A 24,646-nucleotide genomic window follows, 5' to 3' on the forward strand; every position below is an offset into this window, starting at 1 on the left:
TAAAAAACAAGGATCTGAATCCAAGACTACTCTACCAAGCAAGGCTATCATTCAAAATAGAAGGTCAAATAAGGAGCTTCCCAGACAAAAAAAAAGACTAAGGAAAAACCTTAACACCAAACCAGCACTGCAAGAAATGTTAAAAGGACTACTGTAAGTAGCAAGAGAAATAGGCAGAAAAATAGAACCACACTAAACAAAAATGGCAATAAATAAGTACATATCAATAATCGCCTTAAATGTAAATAGATTGAATGCTCTGATAAAAACACACAGAGTAGTTGACTGGATAAGAAAGCAAAATTCATCTATATGTTGTTTACAAGAGACCCACGTCACAACCAAAGACTCACATAAGTTAAAAGTGAAAGAATAGAAAAAAATCCTCCAAGAAAACAAAACAGAAAAAAAAAGCTGAGGTAGCAATACTCATATCTGATAAAATAGATTTCAAAATGAAGGCCATAATTAGACACAAAGAAGGCCATTATATAATATTGAAAGGATCTATCCAACAGGAAGATATAACCTTGATAAACATATATGCACCCAATATAGAAGCACCAAAATATATTTAAAAAACTTCTGGAGGACTTCCAAGGAGAAATTGATAGCAATACAATCATAGCAGGGGACTTCAGCACCCCACGGACATCACTGGATAGATCCTCTAGACAAAAATTTAGCAAGGAAACAGAGACTCTAAATGAAGCACTAGACCAAATGGATTTAATAGATATCAACAGAGAATTACACCTCAAAACTACAAAATTCACATTCTTCTCAAGTGCACATGGGATATTCTCAAAGACAGACCACATGTTAGGGCACAAACTAAGTCTCTACAAGTTCAAGAAAACTGAAATCATATCAAGCATCTTCTCAGATCACAATGGAATGAAACGAGAAATCAATTACAGCAAGATCATACAAAGACATTTGAATACATGGAGGCTAAATAGCATGGTATTAAACAACAAATGGGTTACTGAGGAGATCAAGGAAGAAATTAAAAACTTCCTGGAAACCAATGTAAACGAACACAAAACACCACAAAATACATGGGATGCAGCAAAAGCAGTTCTGAGAGGGAATTTCATAGCACTACAGGCCTATCTCAAGAAACAAGAAAAATTTCTAATACACTACCTAACCTCACAACTTAAAGAACTAGAAAACAAACAAACAAACATACTAACAAAAAACACCCCAGATCTAGTAGAAGGAAGGATAGTAAAGATCAGAGCAGAAATAAATGACATAGAGACCAAAAAAACAATTCAAAGGACCAATGAAACAAAGAGCTGGTTTTTTGAAAAGATAAACAAGATTGATGGACCCTTAGCTAGATTCACCAAGAAACAAAGAGAGAGAACCCAAATACACAAAATCAGAAATGAGAGAGCAGAAGTAACAACAGACACCACAAAAATACAAAAGATCATTAACAACTACTATGACCAATTATATGGCAACAAATTCGACAATCTAAGAGAAATGGACAAATTTCTAGAAACACATAGTTTCCCAATACTGGATGGGGAAGAGAAAAAAAAAACTTGAACAGACCAGTAACAACTAAGAAAAATGAAGAGGTAATCAAGACTCTCCCAGCAAACAAGCTCAGGCCTGGATGGCTTCATGGGGAAGTTTTACCAAACATTCAAAGAAGAGCTAACTCCCATTCTCCTCAAACTCTTTAAAAAAATTCAAGAAGGAAGACTTCCAAACTCGTTTTATAAGGTCAGCATAATTCTAATTCCAAAACCAGAAAAAGACATTACAAAGAAAGAAAACTACAGGCCAATATCCCTGATGAACATAGACATCAAAATCCTGAACAAAATACTAGCAACTCGGGTCCAGCAATACATAAAAAAAAAGTAGTCACCATGATCAAGTGGGATTCATCCCAGGAATAAAAGGCTGGTATAATATTCACAAATCAATAACTGTGATACACCACATAAATAAAATGAAGAATAAAAATCACATGATCATATCAATAGAAGCTGAAAAAGCCTTTGACAAAATCCAGCATCAATTTCTCATAAAAACGCTCAGCAATGTGGAAATAGAGGGATCATATCTCAACATAATAAAGGCCATATTTGAAAGACATATAGCCAAGATCATACTCAATGGGCAAAAATGAAAAACATTTCCCTTAAGAATAAGAACAAGACAAAAATGTCCACTTTCGCCACTCTTATTTAACATAGTACTGGAAGTCTTAACCACAGCAATCAGACTAGAAGAAAAAATAAAAGGGATCCAAATTGAAAAGGAGGAAGTGAAACTGTCATTATTTGCAGATGACATGATACTATATGTAGAAAACCCCAAAGACTCCATCAAAAACTTACTAGACTTAATAGATGAATGTGGCAAAGTAGCAGGATACAAAATTAATGTCAAGAAATCGATGGCATTCTTATACACCAATGATGAACTCACAGAAAGAGAAACTAAGAACACAATCCCGTTTACCATCGCGGCAAAAAAGTTAAGATACCGAGGAATAAACTTAACCAAAGAAATAAAGAACCTATTTGCAAAAAACTACAGGTCATTGAAAAAAGAAATAGAGGAAGATATAAAAAAGTGGAAGCACATACCCTGTTAATGGATTGGAAGAATTAACATCATTAAAATGTCCATACTACCCAAAGCAAACTATAGAGATAATGCAATCCCCATCAAAATACCAACGACATACTTCACAGAACTAGAACAAGTACTTCAAAAGTTCATATGAAACTAAAAAACACCTCGAATAGCCACAGCAATCTTGAAACAGAAGAACAAAGTATGAGGGATCACATTACCAGATTTCAGGTTATATTACAAAGCCACTGTAATCAAAAGAGCCTGGTACTGGCACAAGGACAGGCATATAGACCAGTGGAACAGAACAGAGAACCCAGAAATGGTCCCAAGGCAAATGCTCAATTAATATTTGACAAAGGTGGCAAGAGCACACAGTGGAGTAAAGACAGCCTCTTTAATAAATGATGTTGGGAAAATTGGACAGCTACATGCAAAAAAAATGGAACTAGACCATCAACTTACACCTTACACAAGAATAAAATCAAAATGGATAAAAGACTTAAATGTGACTCATGAATCCATAAAAATCCTAGAAGAAACTGTAGGCAACAAAATTTCAGACATCATACACAGCAGAATTTTCACTGATACATCCCCTAAGGCAACAGAAACAATGGAGAAAATGAACACATGGGACTACATCAAACTCAAAAGCTTCTGCACAGCAAAAGATACAATCATCAAAATGGAAAGGCAACCCACTGTATGGGAGAGCATAATTGCCAATGATATATCAGATAAGGGGTTAATTTCCAATATATATATATATATATAGAGAGAGAGAGTGCTCATACAACTCAACAAAAGAAAGACAAAGAACCCAATTACAAAATGGGCAGAGGAACTAAATAGACACCTCTCCGAACAGGAGATACAATAGCTAAGCGACATATGAAGAAATGTTCAACATCACTAATCATCATAGAGATTAAAACAACAATGTGAGGTATCACCTCACATATGTCAGAATGGCTGCCATCAACAAATCATCAAACAACACGTGTTGGCGAGGGTGTGGAAAAAGGGGACTCTAGAACACTGCTGTTGGGAATGCAGACTGGTGCAGCCACTATGAGAAACAATATGGTGCTACCTCAAAAAAAATAAAAATTGAACCGTCATTTGACCCAGTGATCCCACTTCTAGGAATATACCCTACGAAGACTAAAACACCAATCAGAAAGAATATATGTACCCCCATGTTTAAAAGAGCACTATTTACAATAGCTAAAATCTGGAAATAGCCCAAATGTCCATCACTAAACGAATGAATAAAAAGGCTGTGGTACATATACACAATGGAGTATTATGCAGCTGTTAAGAAAGAAAGATCACTTATCCTTTGAGACTACATGGAGGGACCTGGAAAGTATTATCCTAAGCAAAAGAAGCCAAACAGAGAAGCACAAGTATCATATGATCTCACTTATTTGTGGAATATAATGAACATAATAGTCTGAGGAATGGGTTAGTCCCAGAGACGTGGAAGTGGGGTACAGACTGACAATTCCCAGATGCAGGAGTGGTGGTAGAGAGATAAACCACAGAACTTATATGCATGTGTGCATGAACAATGGACATGGACAACAAAGCTGCAGAAAGGGCTGGGAGGGAGAGGGAGGGGGGAATCAGTGGGGAAAAAAGGAAAAACATCTGTAACAAAAATAAATAAAGTAAATAAATATAGCAAAAAAAGAAATGGAGCCACTATTGTTATAACACTATCACCACTTCCATTATTTTTCTTGAAAATTTTAGCACAGTTGTACACTCAAAATGAGATGTTATTTATTGTGGACAAGGTTTCAGTTTGGGAAGATGGAACATTCTTGAGATGGATGGTGGGGATGTACACAATGCCACTGAGGTGGATGCTTCAAATTAGTTTAAATGGTCAATTTTACCTTATGTACTTTTCTCACAATTTTTTTTCTCTCTTGAATGGCTTTTAATAAAGATGAAAATTCTTACATAGTTAACAAGACCATATAAAGACTGTCCCTCCATTACCCCTCCAGTCTGTTCTCCCCTCATGCCTCACATTCCTATTTATTTTTATTTTATTTTTTTACTTCTATCACTTCTTCAGATGTGTCCCATTCTCTCCTGAGTTCTTGCATTTGCTACTCCTCCGGACTTTTTGATATTGTGACTCTGGTCCATTCTCACTTCCCCAGGAAAGCCCTTCTTGACCTATGTACCAAGTCAATTTTCCATGATCATGTTCTTTGAAGCACTGTCTCATTTGTCATTTTATTTTTTCACTGAATTTATTGGGGTGACATTGGTTAATAAAGTTACATAGGTTTCAGATGTATAATTCTATAACACATTATCTATATATTCTACTGTTTATTGACCATCCCCAGTTGAGTCTCCTTCTATAACCATTTATTCTCTCTTCTACCTCTCCCCAACCTTCTCCTCCCTTTTCCTCTGGTAATCATTATACTGGTGACTGTGTCTATAAGTTTTGGGGTTTATTGGTTAATCCCTTCAACATTTTCCCCCATCCCCCCAATCCCCCTCCCCTCTGACAGCTGTCAATCTGTACTCTGTAACTATGAGTCTTATTAGTTTATTTTGTTCATTCAATTCCACATAAAAGTGAAATCAAACATATGGTCCTTGTCTTTTTCTGACTGGCATATCTTATTTAGCATAATATTCTCCAGATCTATCCATGATGGACCATTCTGACAGGTGTGAGGTGATATCTCATTGTGATCTTAATTTGCATTTTTCTGATGAGTAATGATGATGAGTATTTTTTATATATTTACTTGCCATCTGTATGTCCTCTTTGGAGGGGTGTCAAGTCCTTTGTCCATTTTTAATTGGATTGTTTTTTTTTTCAGTGTTAAGTTCCATGAATTCCTTATAAATTTTGAATATTAGCCCCTTATTAGATGTATCATTAATGAATATGTTCCCCCATTCAGTGGGTTTTCTTTTTCTTTTGTTGGTTTCCTTTTCTGTGCTGAAACTTTTTAGTTTGATGTAGTACCTTTTGTTTATTTTTCTCTTTTCTTTCCCTTACCTGAGGAAATATATCGGAAAAATTATTGCTACAGGAACAGTCCTGTGATAAACCACAGAACTTATATGCATGTATGTAAGAACAATGGTCATGGACAACAAAGGTGGGGACAGGGTGGGGAGGGTGGGGGGAATCAGTGGGGGGAAAAGGAGAAACATCTGTAACAAAAATAATTAAAAATAATAAAAATAAAACAAACAAACAAACAAACAAAAGAACAGTCCTAGCTTTTCTGGTCTATGTTTTCTTTTGGTTTTATGGTTTTACAACTTATATTTAAGTCTTTAATCCATTTTGAATTTATTCTTGTGCATGGTGTAAGATGGTCTAGTTTCATTTTTTTTGCAAGTATCTGTCCAATTTTCCCAAAACCATTTAAGATTATCTTTACCCCACTGTATGTTCTCACCTCCTCAGCCAAATATTCACTGACCAAAATGGCATAGGTTTATTTCTGAGCTTTCTATTCTGTTCCACTGATCTAAATGTCTGTTATTAAGACAGTATCATGCTGTTTTGATTACTGTAGCCTTGTAGTATAGTTTGATATCAAGTAATGTGATTCCTCCAACTTTGTTCTTCTTTCTCAAAATTGCTGTGAATAGTTGGGGTCTTTTGTGGTTCCATATAAATTTTTGGAATATTTGTTTTAGTTTTGTGAAATGCAACATTGGTATCTTGATAGGAATTCAGTTGAATGTATAAATTGCTACTACATTCTCGGTTAAATTTATTTCTAGGTATTTTATTTTTCTTGATGCAGTCGTAAATGGGTTTACTTTCTTAGTTTCCATTTCTGATAGTTCATTATTGGTGTATAAACACACAACTGATTTCTGGATATTTATTTGTACCTTCTCCTTTACTGAATTCATTTATCAGTTCCAGTAGGTTTTGGGTGGAATCTTTAGGGTTCTCCACATACAGTATCACATAATCCACAAATAATGAGCTTTACTTCATCCTTTCCAATTTAGATACCTTTCATTTCCTCTTCTTGTTTGATTGCTGTAGATAGCACTTCCAGTACTATATCAAATAAGAGTGGTAAAAACGGACATCCTCTTATTGTGATTTTGACTATTGGTCTGTCATATATGGCCTTTATTATGTTGAGGTATGTTCCCTCTATTCCTACTTTGTTGAGAGTTTTCATCATAAATGTGTACTAGATTTTATCAAACACTTTTTCTGCATCTATTGATATAATCATGTGATTTACACCTTTCCTTTTGTTTTCGTGGTGTATCACATTTACCTATTTGCACTGTTAACAACCATATATCTCTAGAATAAATCTCACTTAAGCATGTGTATGATCTTTTTAATGTATTTCTAGATCGGGGATTTTAGAATCTTTGTTCATCAGGGAGATTAGCCTAATTTATTTGTAGAGTCTTCATCTGGTTTTAAACTTAAGATACTGCTGAGCTCATAAAATGAGCTTGGATGTCTTCCCTCCTCTTGAATGTTTTTCAATAGTCTGAGAAGGAAAGATGTTAGTTCTTTGAATGTCTGGTAAAATTCTCCTGTGAAGCCATCCAAGCCAGGATTTCTGTTTGTATGGAGTTTATTTATTACTTCTTTAATTTCATTAGTTCTAATCTCTCTAATCATATTTTATGATTCTTCTTGATTCAGTTTTGGAAGATTGTATGTTTCTAGGAATTTATTCATTTCATCCACATTGTCCAATTTGTTGGTGTAGAGTTGTTCATAATATTTTCTTACAATCCTTTGTATTTCTGTTCTGTCAGTCATTACTTCTCCCCTTTCATTTCTGATTTTATTTATTTGGGTCTTCTATCTATTTTTCTTGATGAATCTGGTTAAATGTCTGTCAATCTTATCTTTTCAAAATTACACCTTAGTTTCACTGGTCTTTTTATATTGTTTTTCAGACTCTATTTTGTTTATTTCTGCTCTGGTCTTTATTATTTCTTTTCTTCTGCTCACTCTGAGCTTTGTATGGCATTCCTTTTCTAGTTCCTTTAAGTGTAAGGTTAGACTGAGATTTTTCTTGAAGTAGGCTTGTAATGCTATCAACTTCTTTTTTTGGAACTGCTTTCGTGGTGTCCCAAGATATTTGGTTATTGTGTTCTCATTTGTTTTGGTTTCGAGGTATCTTTTAGTTTTTTCTTTGATCTAAATGTTTAACCATTCATTGTTCAGTAACAAGTTATTTAGCCTCCATGTCTTTATGTGTTTTCAGTTTCTTACGATTGATTTTTAGTTTCATACCATTATGGTCAGAAAAGATGCCTGACATGATTTCAATCTTCTTAAATTTACTGAACCTGTTTTGTGTCTTACTATGTGGTTTATCCATGAAAATGTTCCACATGAACTTGAAAAGAATGTATATTCTGCTGCTTTTGGGTGAAATGCTCTGGAGCTATCAATTAAATCCATCTGATCTAGTGTGTCATTTAAGGCCACTGTTTCCTTGTTGATTTTCTGTCTGGAATGTCTATCCATTGTAGTCAATTGGGAATTAAAATCCCCTACCATGACAACAGTATTGTCAATTTCTCTATTTATGTCCATCAAGATTTGCTTTATATATTTAGGTGCTCCTATGTTGGGTGTAAAATATTTACAAGGGTTATATCCTCTTGTTAGATTGCTTGCTTTATCATTATGTAGTGTCCTTCTTTGCCTCTTAATATAGCTTTTGTTTTAAAGTCTATTTTGTCAGATATAAATTTGCTACCCCAGCTTTTTTTCTTTTCTATCTGCATGAAAAACCATTTTCCATCCCTTTATTTTTAAGTCTATATGTATCTTTTCAGGTGAATCTCCTGCAGAGATCATATATATGGGTCTTGTTTTCTTATCCATTCAGCTACCCTATGTCTTTTGATTGGAGCGTTTAAGCCATTTACATTTAAAGTGATAGCCTTGCTCGGTATAGTAGTCTTTGTAGTAGGTCCTTGCTTTTCATCACTTTAAATATTACATAACAATCCTTTCTAACCTGACAAGTTTCTGTTGAAAAATCAGCTGACAGCCTTATTGGAGCTCCCTTTTAGGTAACTGTCTTTCACTTCCTGCTTTTAAGATTCTCTTTGTCTTCAACCTTCACCATTTTAACTATGATGTGTCTTGGTGTGTGCCTCTTTGGGTTCATCGTGTATGGAATTCTCTGTACTTCCTGAGCTTGTGTGTCTTTTTCCTTCACCAGGTTAGGTAATTTTTCTGTTATTTCTTCAAATAGGTTCTCAATCCCTTGCTCTCTCTTCTCCTTCTGGTACACCTATGATGCAGATGTTGCTATGCTTCATGTTGTCTCAAAGGTCCCTTAAACTATTCAAACTAGATGCCAGTGCTGGATCCGAGGCCACTGAGCAAATGTCCTAGGGTATACCAAATCTACCTGCCACTCACTGGGTGCTCACACACTTTTGTGGTGGGGTGGAGTCTAGGGAGTCATCAGAGTGAGGCTAGCAGAGTTTATCAGTCCCCAAAAGAGCAATATTTGGCCCTGTGAAAGGAGGGCTCTGCACCTACTGGGTATGTGAAGAAAAAATGACCCCCATACTAGAGCCACACAATTCAGTCTGTCCAATTGCAGCAGGGAGGAGTCAGAAGGATGGGGCTAGTGGATCTCCCATTAGGGGGAGCTGTTAGTCAAGCTTGGAGGAGCTGTTGGTCAGGCTTGGGTGAAGGTGGCAGGAGTGTCCCCCACCTCAGGGCCATCCAGTCTGTCCTGGATTCTGCCTACCAGAAGTCAGGACAGTGAGCTAGTGGATCTCCCCTGCAGGGTAGGTGCCTCTAGTCAGGTTCATCAGAAAGTGGGGGAAATGGAACCCATCCCAACACCACAAAACTCAGACTCCTTGAGTCTGCCTGGACGTCTAACCCTAGTCCCAGACAGCTGACTGAGCAGGACCCAAGCTATGCAGGGTGGAGCAACAGGAAATCCAGAGGTGGGCCTATTGTATTCCCCCAGGCTAATATCATATGTGCTCTACCTAAGAAAGATGGTATCTGTGGTGTAGAAGATGGACTCAGCCCAGGAATCCTGGCAGCTGTCCCTTCAGCTCTCTCTCCAGAGCCACAAACCCCAGTCTCTCCTCAGGTGATTCTAATCTGTTCCACCCTCCCTCCACCAAAGCACAGGATGAGCGATTGAGAACAAGATTTTGTGCACTGGCCCTTTAGAAGGGTGCCCACGTCTCTAGCAGACTCCCTTCTCTCCCTGGCAGACAGATTCCTTGCTGATTTTTACAGCCATATGCTATGTGGACATCTCTTCCCAGCTCTAATGTTCTGGCCTGGGGAGCCCAGCTTCCAGCTTGGGGTTGAGACCTCATACTTCTCAGTGAGGGACCTTTGCCTCTGAGATACCCCTCCAAAATTTCAGCCACCACTCATGGGAGCAGGGCCAGCCCTTTTTGCATTTCTGCCCTTCCTACCAGTCACGATGTGGATTTTCTATAAATCCTTGGTTATAAGACTTTCCTTCAGCTAGTCTTTAGTTGGTTATCCTGGTTGATTGCTCTATATTTCAGTTGTAATTCCAGTTTAGTCCTGGAAGGAGGTAAATGTAACATCTACCTACTCCACCGCCATCTTGGATTTTCTTCCTACAATTTTTTAAATGTTGGAAAAATACAAAATAGGTAAAAAATAAAAATTAAAAAACTTATTAAGTACACTGAGCAACATTTCATTGAGCACATCTGGTGAGATGTACATATTGCTATAAAAAATTGGCCAATCTGGACCTCCAAATGAAACCTTCAATTTCTTGCTTTTCCACATGTTTATTTCACAAGTGGGAAAGAGATATAGAGGAGCCTGTTCAGAGAGGAACAATGAGCACACATGCACACTCAAACTTTTGTACTCTCTACTTACGCCTCTTTGTAGAAGAGCATGAACCCCAGGAGGTCTCGGAAGTCGGGGGGCCAGTATGGCTCCCATCTCAGCAAGATCTTGTCAAAAGATGTCCGAATGTAAGAAAATTTAAGTAATTCATTTTCACCTAGAAATTTTTTTTTTTCAAAAAAGCAATATCAGTATTTCATCATTTGTTTCAGCCCAAAGCAGTGTTCCTACACTCCCAAGAATGTCCATGTAAAGGAGATGTCAACCTGCTGCTCCATGAGCGGGTCTTGCTCCCATATGTCTTCCAGTGTGTAAGGGCAAGAACTGGTCATGGCAGTTGGCGCCTACTGCCAGTCAATTACCTGGCCAGATGTTCAACTGAATAACAGTAATCGGTACCAATGCAAGAAAAACTGGCCAATAGTTAGTGATTTTTAAGAGACCTGAAACAATTTTGTCACGCACATGGACTTTCAAGCCTGACATGTCAGAAGATGTAACTCCAGTGTAAATGAGCACATGCTAAGTGAGTTTAGTGAGTACAGACCATTGTACCTTGGACAGACAATTCCTTGGGTCTCCAATACCCTGGAGAGAGTAATTTCCTCTGATTAGAATGCAAGTCTTCCCTTAAGCTCCACCCCAACCTCACTCTTCCCCCCAGAATTCGCACAGTGTAGACCACATTCAGTTGTAAGGTATTATGGAAACTCAATGCTCAGATACCCCTTCAAGAGAGAACCTGTGAGAGGAGTGCAGTAGGTTGACAGTCTCCAGCTATAGCAAATGCAGGACCTGCTGTAGCATTTGAGCCAAGGCTATATATATGGATGTGTCAGTCAGTCAGTCAGTCAGTCAGTCAGTCAGTTCTCATGCTTCCAGTATCAGACACTGTATCTGGTGCAGTAAGAATAGAGACAAGAGAGGTATACAGCACCTGTCCTCAATATTTCAGAAAGCCTATCATACATAGAGTTGTTTAAGCTCACTGAGAAATAGTGAGTGGTAGTTGGGGGCCAGTGTGGTAGGTGAAGGGAAAGGAAGCCATACTATCTGGTCCACGGGCTGGAAGTACCAGGGGATCACCACTTACAGGATGCCTGGTCCCCATTAGTCTTCAGGGCAATGTCGTTCCTCTCCTGGCGTCCCTTGGTTCCTGAAACTTCTTCCATCTTGTGAATTTCTGACAAGCAGAGTTTGGGATTATAGTGGAAGAAGAGTTTCCCCTGAGTGATGGTGAGGTTGTGTTTGTTCCAGTCCCACAGCTGCCTTAAGTTCTGGTTGTCCAAGGCATAGAAAGAATAGTTCCTATGAAAACACACACATACCTAGTCATTCATCAGCTTGTAATCGCCAATTCCAAGGTGGTGGGGCCATGGCTGGAGTTGATCTTGCTCAGCAGTACATACCCAGCCCTAACCATTTGCTTTGCACATACTCAATAAATGTCAAATGGGGGATGGGAAGGCCAAGGGAATTTGAGAAAATGTTCATGGCCAGAACAGTATCTGAGCTCCATCTTATAGGGGAAAAGAATAAGAATGTGATTGAGATATGGGTTTCACAGAGGGGAAAGATTGAAGACACAGAGGCACCTGAGCTGGGCCCTACTGAGAGCAAAGTAGCCTGCTCTGGACAGTAGGTGACAGGAAACAAGACTGGAGAGTTGCAGTGGGTCAAACCCTCAAGTATCCTGCATATCAAACCAAAACTAAGAACATGTGGCCTTCCTGGGCAGGCAGAGGGGAGCCACTGAAGGTTATAACAACTCAGTAACTTGATTAGACCTGTACCCATGTGCCACGTGAACATGATGAATAGAAAAAGGAAAGCCTCTAAGCCTGTGTTACAGAAACCACTAGCTGCCACCTCTGGCTATTGAGTACCTAAAGTGTGGCCATTTTGAACTGTGCTGGAAGTAAAAAATAGGTTTTGAAGACTTAGTGTACAAAAAAAATGAGTGCAAAAGATCTTTATAATTTTTATATTGGTTCCAAGTTGAAATGGCATTTTAGATATAATGGGTTATATAAAATGCATTATTAAAATTCATTTCACCTATTTCTTTTAAAGTTTTAAAAATGTGGCTACTAGAACATTTAAAGTCACATATGTGACTTGCATTATATTTCTGTTGGACAGCACACTGGTCTAGTTCTAGGATGCCCAGTTTAGGAGATCATCGGAATAAACCAAATGAAAGGTCTGAACTTGAACAAAAAGACAATTTTATAGCACAAAAATCAGCATGAGCTGATGAGTTACTCAAAAAGGTAGTCCAAACAATTCTATGAATTAATTTCTTGAAAGCTATTCACATCCCCCTTTTCCTTTGCCTTCCTCTATTATACAGCCTAAAAAATATTCACTCTCCCAAACTACCTTGCAGCTAGTAGCAGCCACATAACCCAGTTCTGGCCAACAAAATACAAACAGAAATTAATGTTGGGGGTAACAGTGTGGAACATTCCACGCAAAATTTGTTTTATTTTTATTTATTTGTTTATTTTCATTTATTTTTTATTATTATTAATTTATTTTTGTTACAGATGTTTATACTTTTTTTCCCCATTGACAGCCTCCTCCTAATTCTCCCCACCCCATACCCAGCTTTGTTGTCTGTGTGTATCGGTTATGCACACCTGCATATAAGTTCTGTGGTTTATCTCTCCCCTCCACCAACTACCCCCTCTTCTGAGGGTTGTCAGTCTCTACCCTACTTCAATATCTTTGGGTCTACCCAATTTCCCAGACTGTTATGTTCATTATATTCCACAAATAAGTGAGATCATGTAATACTTGTATTTCTCTGCTTGGCTTGTTTCGCTTATGAAAATACTCTCCAGGTACCTCCATGTCGTTGCAAAGGATAAGAGATCTTTCTTTCTTACAGCTGCATAGTACTCCATTGTGTATATGTACCACAGCTTTTTTTTTTTTTTTTTTTTAATATATATTTTTTTATCCTCACCTGAGGACATTTTCCCATTTTTTTGTTCAGGAAGAGTGGAAGGAAGAGAGAGGACCAGAGAGAGAGAGAAATATTGATGTGAAAGGGACACATCCAGTGGATGACACTCAAATGACCAACCAGAGCCGGGGACAAACTGCAACAAAGGTACGCACCCTTAGTGGGAACCAAACCCAGGACTCTCTGGACCACAGGCTGACGCTCCAACCACTGAGCAAAACCGGCCAGGGCTGTACCACAGCTTTTTTATCCATTCGTCTACTGATGGACACTTGGGCTGTTTGAGATCGTAGGTATTGTAAATAGTGCTGCTATGAACATAGGGGTACATATATTCTTTTTGATTGGTGTTTCAAGCTTCTTAGCGTATATTGCTAGAAGTGGGATCACTGGGTCAAATGGCAGTTCAATTTTTAATTTTTTGAGGTAACACCATATTGTTTTCCATAGTGGCTGCATCACTCTGCATTCCCACCAGCAGTGTACTAGAGTCCCCTTTTCTCCACACCCTCGCCAACACTTGCTGTTTGATGATTTGTTGATGGCAGCCATTCTGACAGGTGTGAGGTGATACCTCACTGTTATTTTAATTTGCATCTCTCTGATGATTAGTGATGTTGAGCATTTCTTCATATGTCTCTTAGCCATTTGTATGTCCTGTTTGGAGAGGTGTCTATTCAGTTCCTCTGACCATTTTTAATGGGGTTCTTTGTCTTCCTTTTGTTGAGCTGTATGAGCACTCTCTATATATTGAAAATTAACCACTTATCTGATATATCATTGGCAATTATGCTCTCCCATACAGTGGGTAGCCTTTCAATTTTGATGATTGTATCTTTTGCTGTGCAGAAGCTTATGTGTTTGATGTAGTCCCATGTGTTCATTTTCTCCAATGTTTCTGTTGCCTTAGATGATGTATCAGTGAAAATGCTGCTGCTCATGATGTCTGAAATTTTGTTGCCTACATTTTCTTCTAGAATTTTTATGGATTCATGAGTCACATTTAAGTCTTTTATCCATTTTGTGTTTATTCTTGTGTAATGTGTAAGTTGATAATCTAGTTTCATTTTTTTGCATGTAGCCGTCAAATTTTCCCAACACCATTTATTCAAGAGGCTGACTTTACTCCATTGTATGCTTTTGCCTCCTTTGTTAAATATTAATTGAACATAATGCCTTTGGTCCACTTCTGGGTTCTCTGTTCTGTTCCACTGGTCTATATGCTGTTCTTGTGCCAGTACCAGGCTGTTTCGATTACTATGGCTTTCTAGTATAACCTGATATCCAGTATTGTGATCCCACCTACTTTGTCCTTCTTTTTCAAAGGACATTGTGGCTATTTGGAGTCTTTTTTGGTTCTATATAAACTTGTGAAGTATTTTAGTTCTGTGAAATATGTCATTAGTATTTTGATGGGGATTGTATTGAATCTATTGATTGCTTTCGGTAATATGGACATTTTAATGATGTTAATTCTTCTAATCTATGAACAATGTATGTGCTTCCAATTTTTAATATCTTCCTCTATTTCTTTTTTCAATGACTTGCAGTTTTCTGCAAACAGATCCTTTACTTGTTTAGTTAACGTTATTCCTCAGTATCTTAATATTTTTGTTGCGATGGTAAATGGAATTTTTTCAGTTTCTCTTTCTGTGAGTTCATCACTGGTGTCTAAGAATGCCGTCAATTTCTTGACATTAATTTTGTATCCTGCTATGTTGCCAAATTCATTTATTAAGTCTAGTAAATGTTTGATGGAGTCTTTAAGGTTTTCTATGTGTAATATCATGTCATTTGCAGATAATGACAGTTTCACTTCCTCATTTTCAATTTGGATCCCTTTTATTTTTTCTTCTTGTCTGATTGCTGTGGCTAAGACTTCCATTTCTATGTTATATAAGAGTGGCAAAAGTGGGCATCCTTGTCTTGTTCTTGTTCTTAAGGAAAATGCTTTTAGTTTTTGCCCATTGAATATGATGTTGGCTGTAGGTCTTTCATATACTGCCTTTATTATGTCAAAGTATCATACCTCTATTCCCAGATTGCTGAGCGTTTTTATCAGAAATGGGTGCTGGATTTTGTCAAATGCTTTTTCAGCATCTATTTATATGATCACGTGGTCATTATTCTTCATTTTGTTTATGTGGTGTATCACATTTATTGATTTGCGAATATTGTACCAGCCTTGCATCCCTGGGATGAATCCCACTTGGTCATGGTGAATAATTTTTTTGATGTATTGCTGGATCCAATTTGCTAGTATTTTGTTCAGGATTTTGGCATCTATGTTCATCAGCGATATTGGCTTGTAGTCTTCTTTCTTTGTAGTGTATTTTTCTGGTTTTGGAATTAAAATTATGCTGGCTTCATAAAACGAGTTTGGAAGTCTTTCTTCTTCTTAAATTTTTAAAAATAGTTTGAGGAGAATGGGTGTTTGTTCTTTTTTGAATGTTTGGTAAAACTTCCCCATGAAGCCATCCAGGCCTGGGCTTTTGTTTGCTGGGAGAGTCTTGATTACCTCTTCAATTTCCTTAGTTGTTATAGGTCTGTTCAAATTTTGTATCTCTTCCTGGTCCAGTTTTGGGATACTGTGTATTTCTAGAAATTTGTCCATTTCACTTAGATTGTGGAATTTGTTGCCATATAATTGTTCACAGTATTTCTTAATGATCCTTTGTATTTCTGTGGTGTCAGTTGTTAATTCTTCTCTTTCATTTCTGATTGTGTGTTTGGGTTTCCCCTCTTTGTTTCTTGGTGATTCTAGCTAGGGGTCCATCAATCTAGTTTATCTTTTCGAAAAACCAACTATTTGTTTCATTGATCCTTTGAATTGTTATTTTGGTCTCCATGTCATTTATTTCTGCTCTGATCTTTACTATTTCCTTCCTTCTACTTGCTCTGGGGTTTTCTTTTTGTTTGCTCTCTAGTTCTTTAAGTTGTGAGGTTAGGTAGTGTATTAGAAATTTTTCTTGTTTCTTGAGATAGGCCTGTAGTGCTATGAACTTCCTTCTCAGAACTGCTTTTGCTGCATCCCATGTATTCTTCGTTGTTGTGTTTTCATTTTCATTGGTTTCCAGGAAGTTTTTAATTTCTTCCTTGATCTCCTCAGTAACCCAATCGTTGTTTAATGCCATGCTATTTAGCCTCCATGTGTTCAAATGTCTTTGCATGATCTTGTTGCAATTGATTTCTAGTTTCATCCCATTTTGATCTGAGAAGATGCTTGATATGATATCAATCTTCTTGAACTTGTAGAGACTTAGTTTGTGTCCTAACATGTCGTCTGTCTTTGAGAATGTCCCATGTGCACTTGAGAAGAATGTAAATTTTGTAGTTTTGAGGTGTAATTCTCTGTTGTTATCTATTAAATCGATTTGGTCTACTGCTTCATTTAGAGTCTCTGTTTCCTTGCTAAATTTTTGTCTAGAGGATTTATCCAGCGATGTCAGAGGGGTGTTGAAGTCCTCTGCTATGATTGTATGGCTATTGATTTCTCCTTTGAAGTCTTCCAGAAAATTTTTAATATATTTTGGTGCTCCTATATTGGATGCATATATGTTTATCAAGGTTATATCTTCCTGTTGGATAGATCCTTTCAATATTATGTAATGGCCTTCTTTGTGTCTAGTTATGGCCTATGTTTTGAAATCTATTTTTATCAGATATGAGTATTGCTACCTCAGCTTTTTTTTCTTTTTTGTTTTCTTGGAGGATTTTTTTCTATTCTTTCACTTTTTACCTATGTGAGTCTTTTGTTGTGAGGTGGGTCTCTTGTAAACAACATATATGTGAGTCATATTTTTTTATCCAGTCAGCTACTCTGTGTGTTTTTATCAGAGCATTAAATCCATTTACATTTAAGGCGATTATTGATATGTACTTATTTATTGCCATTTTTGCTTAGTGTGGTTATATTTGTCTTCCTATTTCTCTTGCTACTTACAGCAGTCCTTTTAACATTTCTTGCAGTGCTGGTTTGGTGGTAATTTATTTCCTTAGCCTTTTTTTTTTTTTTTTTTTTGTCTGGGAAGCTCTTTATTTGACCTTCCATTTTGAATGATAGCCTTGCTGGGTAGAGTAGTCTTGGATTCAGATAATTGTTTATCATGACCTTGATTTCTTCATGCCATTCCCTTCTGGCCTGTAGTTTTCTGTTGAGAAGTCAGCTAAGAACCTTATGGGGTTTCATTTGTAGGTTACCTGTTGCTTATGTCTTGCTGCCTTTAGGATTCTCTCTGTCTTTAATTTTTGGCATTTTCATTACTATGTGTGTTGCTGTGTGCCTGTTTGGGTTCTTTTAATTTGGCTCTCTGTGCTTCTTGAACTTGAATGCCTTCTTCCTTCACCAAGTTAGGGAAGTTTTCTGTCACTATTTCTTCAAATATATTCTCTAACCCTTGCACATTTTCTTATTCTTTGGGGACTCCTGTGATGAGAATATCATTACGTTTCCGGTTGTCCCATAGTTCTCTTAAGCTGTCTTCCTGTTTTTTAATTGTTTTTTCCTTTTTGTTTTCTGATTGGCTGATTTTTTCTAACCTGTCTTCTAATTCACTGATCCGGTCTTCAGCTTCCCTTACTCTGCTGGTTAGTCTTTCCAATGTGTTCTTTATTTCTGCTATGTCATTCTTCATTTCTTTTAGGTGGTTTTTAATTTCCAATTGGTTCATTTTCAATGTTTCTATGTCTTTACTCATGGTGTTGATGTCCTTACTCATGCTGTTGAGCTTCCTTCAGATCATGATTTTGAATACTAGCACTGTTAACTTGCTGAGCTGCATTTCATTTGTCTCATCTGTGTTCTTTCACTTGGGATTTGTTTCTTTGTTTCACGATTTTGTCTATCTCAGTGGGTTTTTGAGCCTGCCAAATTTTCCCTGTGGGTGTTGATGTTCTGCTGTTTGTGACTCCCTCTATAGGTTTGGATGAGCATGGGAGGACCCACGTCAAACACCAGTGTCAAGTCTTACTTTCCTGGGTAGAGCTGAAAGCCCAGTAATGGTTTAGTTATTCTCTAGCTTTTTGCCTGGAGGCTATTAGTAGTGGTTACTTGAAGAGCCTTGGTTTCTCAGTTGAATGAAATACTCCCTCAGGTGTTCAGAATAGGGGGATTTCCCAAGTGTGGGGCAGATGCTGGTTGTTAATGAGCCTAAATTTTCATTTCAGTGGCCCACAGGTTGGGGTTGAATTTCCGAGGAATGGGCCACTGCCTCCCCTCGGAAGGAGTAAGATGGCCACAGTCCTGTGTGGCCTCAGCTCAGCAAAAGCTCTGAGCGCTCTCCAAATCCTGAGTGTCCCCACACAATTCCCGTCCAGTCTGCCCTCTTTCTGCCAGAGCACAATGTTAGTGGCTGTGGCTATTTTAGCACTCTGTCCCAGCTCTGTGCTATGGAGCTGCTTGGGAATTTAACCCCGTGCATGCTGCTCACAGCTAAGACCACTGCTGTCTGTGGGCTCCCAGCCCCCCTCTCACACCTCTGCAATCCTACCAGGATCGATCTCTGTCCCTGGTTACATGGTCCTCACAAGCTGCTTTTCTTTTGCTTTTTCCCGATGATTTGTCTTTATTTTAGTGCAATTCCATTTTGGTCCTGGGAGATGGTCTGTGTAGCTTTCATTCACTCTGCCGCCATTTTGGAATCTCCAGGCGAAATTTGTTTTAAAGAGACATTCTCACCCTGGCTGATTTGGCTCAGCAGTTAGAGTGTCAGCCTGCGATTCCAAGAGACCCGGGTTTGGTTCCCGCTAAGGGCGTGTACTTTGGTTGCGGTTTGTCCCTGGCCCTGGTTGGGTCATACAGGTGGCAGCCACTGGATGTGTCCCTTTCACTTCAATGTTTCTCTCTCTCTCCCTCCTACTCTACCTGAACAAAAAAATGGAAAAATGTCCTTGGGTGAGGATTAAAAAAAAAAGAGACATTCTCAATTGGTATATATTTTCCTGTCAGTTCTACAGATGTAAGTTCAGGGGTAGGGCAGCCAATCTGTGACCATAATGACATAAAGATGGAAAAAGCATGGGTCCCATCCTTGATGGCACTGTTGGATGGCCTTCCTCATACTTCTTGCCTATAAATCCATTTCATTCTCTATGAAACATGACTAGTCTAGATTTCTGTTGTTTTACTAACTAAAATAAGGTCAGCACAAATCTGAGGGTAAGGGATCCAAGAAATTAAGGATGGACAACTAGATAAAAATGGGAGTTTCATTTTGTACACATTACATTTGAGGCTCATAGGGTCACCCATCCAGAGACAGGCTTGGGGGTAAGCCAGGGCTGGAAATCTAGAGATTGCTAGAGAGATGGCTGGGTCTAGAAGCCCAGGGCACTGACTCTCAAAGGGGACAAAGAGGAGCCTGGAAGAGGAATAAGGAAGGAAATCCTGGAGTCCAGCAGAATGTCATGGGGAGGTAGAACCCTATAGGCCAGAGGAGATGAGATTTCATCAAGGAACAGGTGCAGTCAGTATCAATGGGAGCAGGACATGAGAAGGTCCTAAATGCAGCAACTGAAGGGTCCTGGTCAGGCCTACACTCCACCTCACAGAGAATCCCATACAGCCAGATGTTCTGTTTCATTCCAGCTAGCACCCTGGGAGGGCACAAAGTTAGACTATATCCCCTGTGACTTCCAAGAGTGACTAAAATGGGCATTACTTTCCGTGGCTGGATCTTCAGACATGTTCCAATACACATTCCTCCCTCTCAAGGGTCTCCCGGCACTTTCCCCTAATAGATGTTTTTTTTGGGGGGGGGGTTTGAAACCCCTAAGTTACAGTGTAGTGACTGGTTAACAACACTGTATTTTCAAATTTGAAAGCTAAGAGAACAGATGTTAAAAGTTCTTATCACAAGAAAAAATAATTTTTCGTAGCTATGTATGCTGATGGATGTTAAAGAGACTTATTGTGGCGGCGATCATGTCACAATATATACAAATACTGAATCATTATGTTGTACACCTGAAACTAATATAATGTTATACATCAATTATATCTCAGTAGAAAAACCCCTAAGTTTTTCTATTCATCCCTGAGGTTTTACTGAGATATAACTGACATCTAATATTATTAGTTTTAGGTATACATTATAATAATGTGACCACATTAAGCTTATTTAATATCCATCACCTCACACAGTTAGGAAATATTTTTCTATTATGATGAGAACTTTTAATATCCATTCTCTTACTAAATATATAATATAGTATTGTTAACCGAAGTTACCATGCTATACATTAGATACCCAGGATTTATTTCATAACTGGAAGTTTGCACCTTTTGACCACCTTCTTCCATTTCACCCAACCATGCCCCAAACCCTCCACCCCTGCCTCTGGCAACCACCAATCTGATCTCTGTAACTATGATCTTGGGTTTTTCTTTTAAAATTCTACATATAAGTCAAATCATACTGTATTTGTCTTTCTCTGTCTGACTTATTTTACTTAGCATATGCCCTCTAGGTCCAATCTGTTGTCAAAAACGGCAGCATTTCATTCTTTTTCATTAATAATAAGCCTGTGTACATACATATACACACCACATTTTCTTTATCTATTCATCTGTTGATGGATACTTAGGTTGTTTTCATGTCTTGGCAAAAACCACTAACTTTTTATAACTAAAAAACTTCCTGGTTAGTGATCAAGCCACAGACAAAAAATCAGGCCCACATACCCAATTTCCAAGGTATCCCCCTGAATCAGACGTAACTTCCGGAAGAAGGAAAGTGACACGAGAGCGTAGGAACGGCGGATTTTCAGATATCCTGAAATTTCTTCAATGAGGCCGAGGTTGGCCTCTAGTTCAGCAGCCAGGTTGTCTAATAAAAGGAGAAAATATACAGTGAGTTTTACAAAAATACTTTAATCTTCCCATAATTTATCATAGTAAGGAGTTAAATTACAAGCCAAAAATGAAGTTGACATATCCTGCTCAAAATGAATCATACTTAATTAAAATACAATCCGAAGTCCTTACTACGGTGCAGCTAGTCCCTAAATAAGTGATCACTTCTTGTTTTCTAATCTACCTTGCTCCCTGACACCACACACATGGGGCTCCACAGCATCCCTTTAGCAAATCAGGCACATACCTGCCTCAGGACTTTGCCTGGCTGCCTCCTTTGCCCAGAATATCATTCTCCCATCTGTTAGCTTGGTTTGCTCTATTACCAACTCAAAGCCTGGCTCCTGTGACCAGAAACTCTTCTAAAACAGTAACCTCTTATTCTGTTTCACAGATTTACAAAATCCAGCTCACTGGCCAAACCCAGTCTGCTTTGTAAATAAAATTTTACTAGCACAGAGCCACACCCATTTGTTCACGTGATCTCTACAAGGGCAGAGTTGACTAATTATAACAGACACCCTTGGTTCGCAAAGCTATATATATTTATTATATGGCCCTTTATAAGAAATGGTTGCCCACCTACTCCCTCCACTACCCCACTATTTCTCTTCATAGTGGGACCACTATCTGAGTTTACATCATAAGTTGATCTATTTATTTGCAAGACCCATCATGTATAGACTTTGCCTTGTTCACTGTGAATATTCTACAAATGTTTGCTGAATAAATTAACAAAGAAATGTCTTTTTGCCTGTGATGGTATTTCTGGAAACACAGTCCCCAGACCTGCAATACTGCATGTTGCCTGCTTGTTAAAAATGCAAATTTCTGCCCTGGCCAGTTTGGCTCAGTGGTTGAGCATTGGCCTGCGGACCAGAGAGTCCCGGGTTTGGTTCCCGCTAGGGGCACATACCAAAAAAAAAAAAAAAAAAAAGAAAATTTCTGATGTCCCAGCTACCAATGTGGAAAATCAGAATCTCAGTGGGGATAGTGGGAGACCAGATGGGGCCATGAATTTCAGGTTTGGTAGCAAATAGTTGGGTGGCTCTACTGATTGGAGAACCACTAAGGACAGTATTTAAATCACCTAAGGAGCAGGAAGCAAAGTCTAGCCCATTTTCCTTCTCTACTCCCAGGGAACGTGGACCCCAGCAAGACATCCCCAGCACTCACTGCCCCCTCGAATGTTGATGATAAGACTCCCGTTGATGATGGTACAGCCTCGAAGCTCCTGGGCAGATGTCACTGAGTCAATGGTCTTCTCACCTTCCAGGAGGTGACAGACCTTGGGACAGGGGCCCAGACACGGAGTGCACATCAAGCTGAGTAAAAAACAGAGAAAGAGACATCAGAGTACACAGGACCGCCCCTACACACAGCAGACAACATATTGCACAGGGTCCCAAGTGACAGGACTTCCACCATTACCCTAAAGCAGGGTACTTACTACGCCCAAGGCACTGTTAACATCTGAGGCCCAAGAACTCTCCATTGTGTGGCTGTCCTGAGCATTAGGGTATTGAGCAGCATCCCTAGGCTTCACTCACTGATTCCCAATAGCACCCCCCACCCAAGAAATGAAAGCCAAAAATGTCTCCAGACATTGTCCCTTGGAGAAAAGAGGGCAAATCACCTCAGGTAAAACCACTGCCTAAAATGGCAGGTTTATACTCTTTCTCTGCAGCAGTAGGTCCTACTGCATTACCCAGAGGACTGATGCTGCTTCTCCAAAATGACGGGGTTCCTGCTGTACTCCAGAGTGATAGGGTACACAATGAACCCCATGAAGACAGGATCACATTCTACTCTGTGGAGATAGGATTAGTACTTTTACACCGAATTCATGGGACTCCTAGAGTTACCATGGTGATGGAATAATGCTGAGCTAATGGGACTTACGTGGGAACTCACTTTGCTGTTATGCCAAAGTGCACAAAACTGATCCTGTCACCCCGATGTGGCAGAAGTCAGGTTATTACTTCAAGGAGATAGGATGTTTGTTCTTTGTGGGATTTGATGTGACCATGAATATCACATCTTATGGGAGGTGAATGGGGGCAGCCTGATGCATTCAAATTGATAACCCCAGGCGTCCTTTGGAAACCCTCCCCACATAGGGTCTCTCTGTGATCAGTTGCTGATGGCACGGCTCTCTTAGGTCCAGATAGGACACAGGATCCAGGCCAAGTTGGGCACCACCTTCCATCTCAGGGGTTTCAGAGGTGGGCACATACCAAGTCAATGAAGTGAGGGTTTTGCTAGAACTTCCCGGAAGGAGAAGTTGTCCTCCTTCCAGGGTATATAAGAGGCTGCTGCTATATTGTTAGCATGGAGTACTAAGTCAAGGAGAGGCTGCCTGATTAAAAAAACGATGGAGAGAGAAATGAAGTCAAGGATGAAAAAAAATGGATTACGTATATCACTTGAGCTCCTGGATACAGCTGTACCTGAAGCTATACCCTGAACTTTTTGGTTACAGGCACCAATAAACTCCTTTAATCTTGCTTCAGCTAGTTTGAGTTGGAGTTCTGTTACACACAGCCTCGAGATTACCAACTGTTATATTTTCAAAGTCTCAGTTTCCTCATTTGTGAAATGAAGAGAATGACAGTACCCATCCTCTCAAGTGTAGATGTGGACTAAATGATATATACCACCTAAAGAACTTGGTACATAGAAAAAAAAAATGTGTTAGTCATTGCTATGATGATCACTTTTTATTAGTGTTATAATCGCTATTGTTATTTCCACATGCCTATATATTCGATTCTTCAGAATAATCTTTGTGATGGTGGTAAAATAAAGAACATGAGTGCTAGGAGCATCTTGTTATACAAACGAAGTGACCTGTGCTGGTCCTATATGGCTTAAGGATAGGGGCTGGTCAACAGAAAGACCAAATATGTAATTAGAGGGCTGGGTCTTTTAGCCACTTGACCTTAAGAGAGAGGAGGGAGCTATAGATGGAGTTTCAGCACATGGTCCAGGATTCAGTCGATCACACCTAGGTAGTGAAAATCCAGTAAAAACTCAGTGAACTTTTCTGGCTGGTGAACACATCCATATGCTGGGAGGTTAATGTCCCTGGTTCCAGGAAGGCATGAGAGCTCTATGTCAGAGACTCCTCCAGACCTCACCTTATGTGCATCCTTAATAATAAAGCTGTAATTGTACATACATGTAGTGTATGCTTTACATTAAGCTTTTTGATTGCTGAGGCATTCACTTCAGAAGACATCCATCTTGAATAGACATAATGGCAGCCTTATGATACAGCTAGTAGTAAAACAACCAGATAAGGAATCAGATTCCTCCTACCCATGAAGGTTCCTCTTGA

At 38.8% G+C, this 24,646-nt stretch overlaps 1 protein-coding gene across 1 annotated transcript in view; it reads right to left on the reverse strand.

Annotated features, from left to right (window-relative positions):
• The window catches only part of INSR (insulin receptor), a 230,720-nt gene that overhangs the window by 84,662 nt on the left and 121,412 nt on the right, over positions 1–24,646 (reverse strand). Inside the window, exons 3-6 of the mRNA XM_036239654.1 lie at positions 22,483–22,631; positions 21,136–21,280; positions 11,577–11,791; positions 10,514–10,640 (exon numbers count right to left, since the gene is read on the reverse strand). Of these exons, the coding sequence (XP_036095547.1) occupies positions 10,514–10,640; positions 11,577–11,791; positions 21,136–21,280; positions 22,483–22,631 (636 nt within the window). The remainder of the gene's footprint in view (positions 1–10,513; positions 10,641–11,576; positions 11,792–21,135; positions 21,281–22,482; positions 22,632–24,646) is intronic.

Source organism: Molossus molossus, unplaced genomic scaffold (genome assembly GCF_014108415.1).
Source record: "Molossus molossus isolate mMolMol1 unplaced genomic scaffold, mMolMol1.p scaffold_m16_p_4, whole genome shotgun sequence".
Taxonomy (NCBI): Eukaryota; Metazoa; Chordata; class Mammalia; order Chiroptera; family Molossidae; genus Molossus; species Molossus molossus.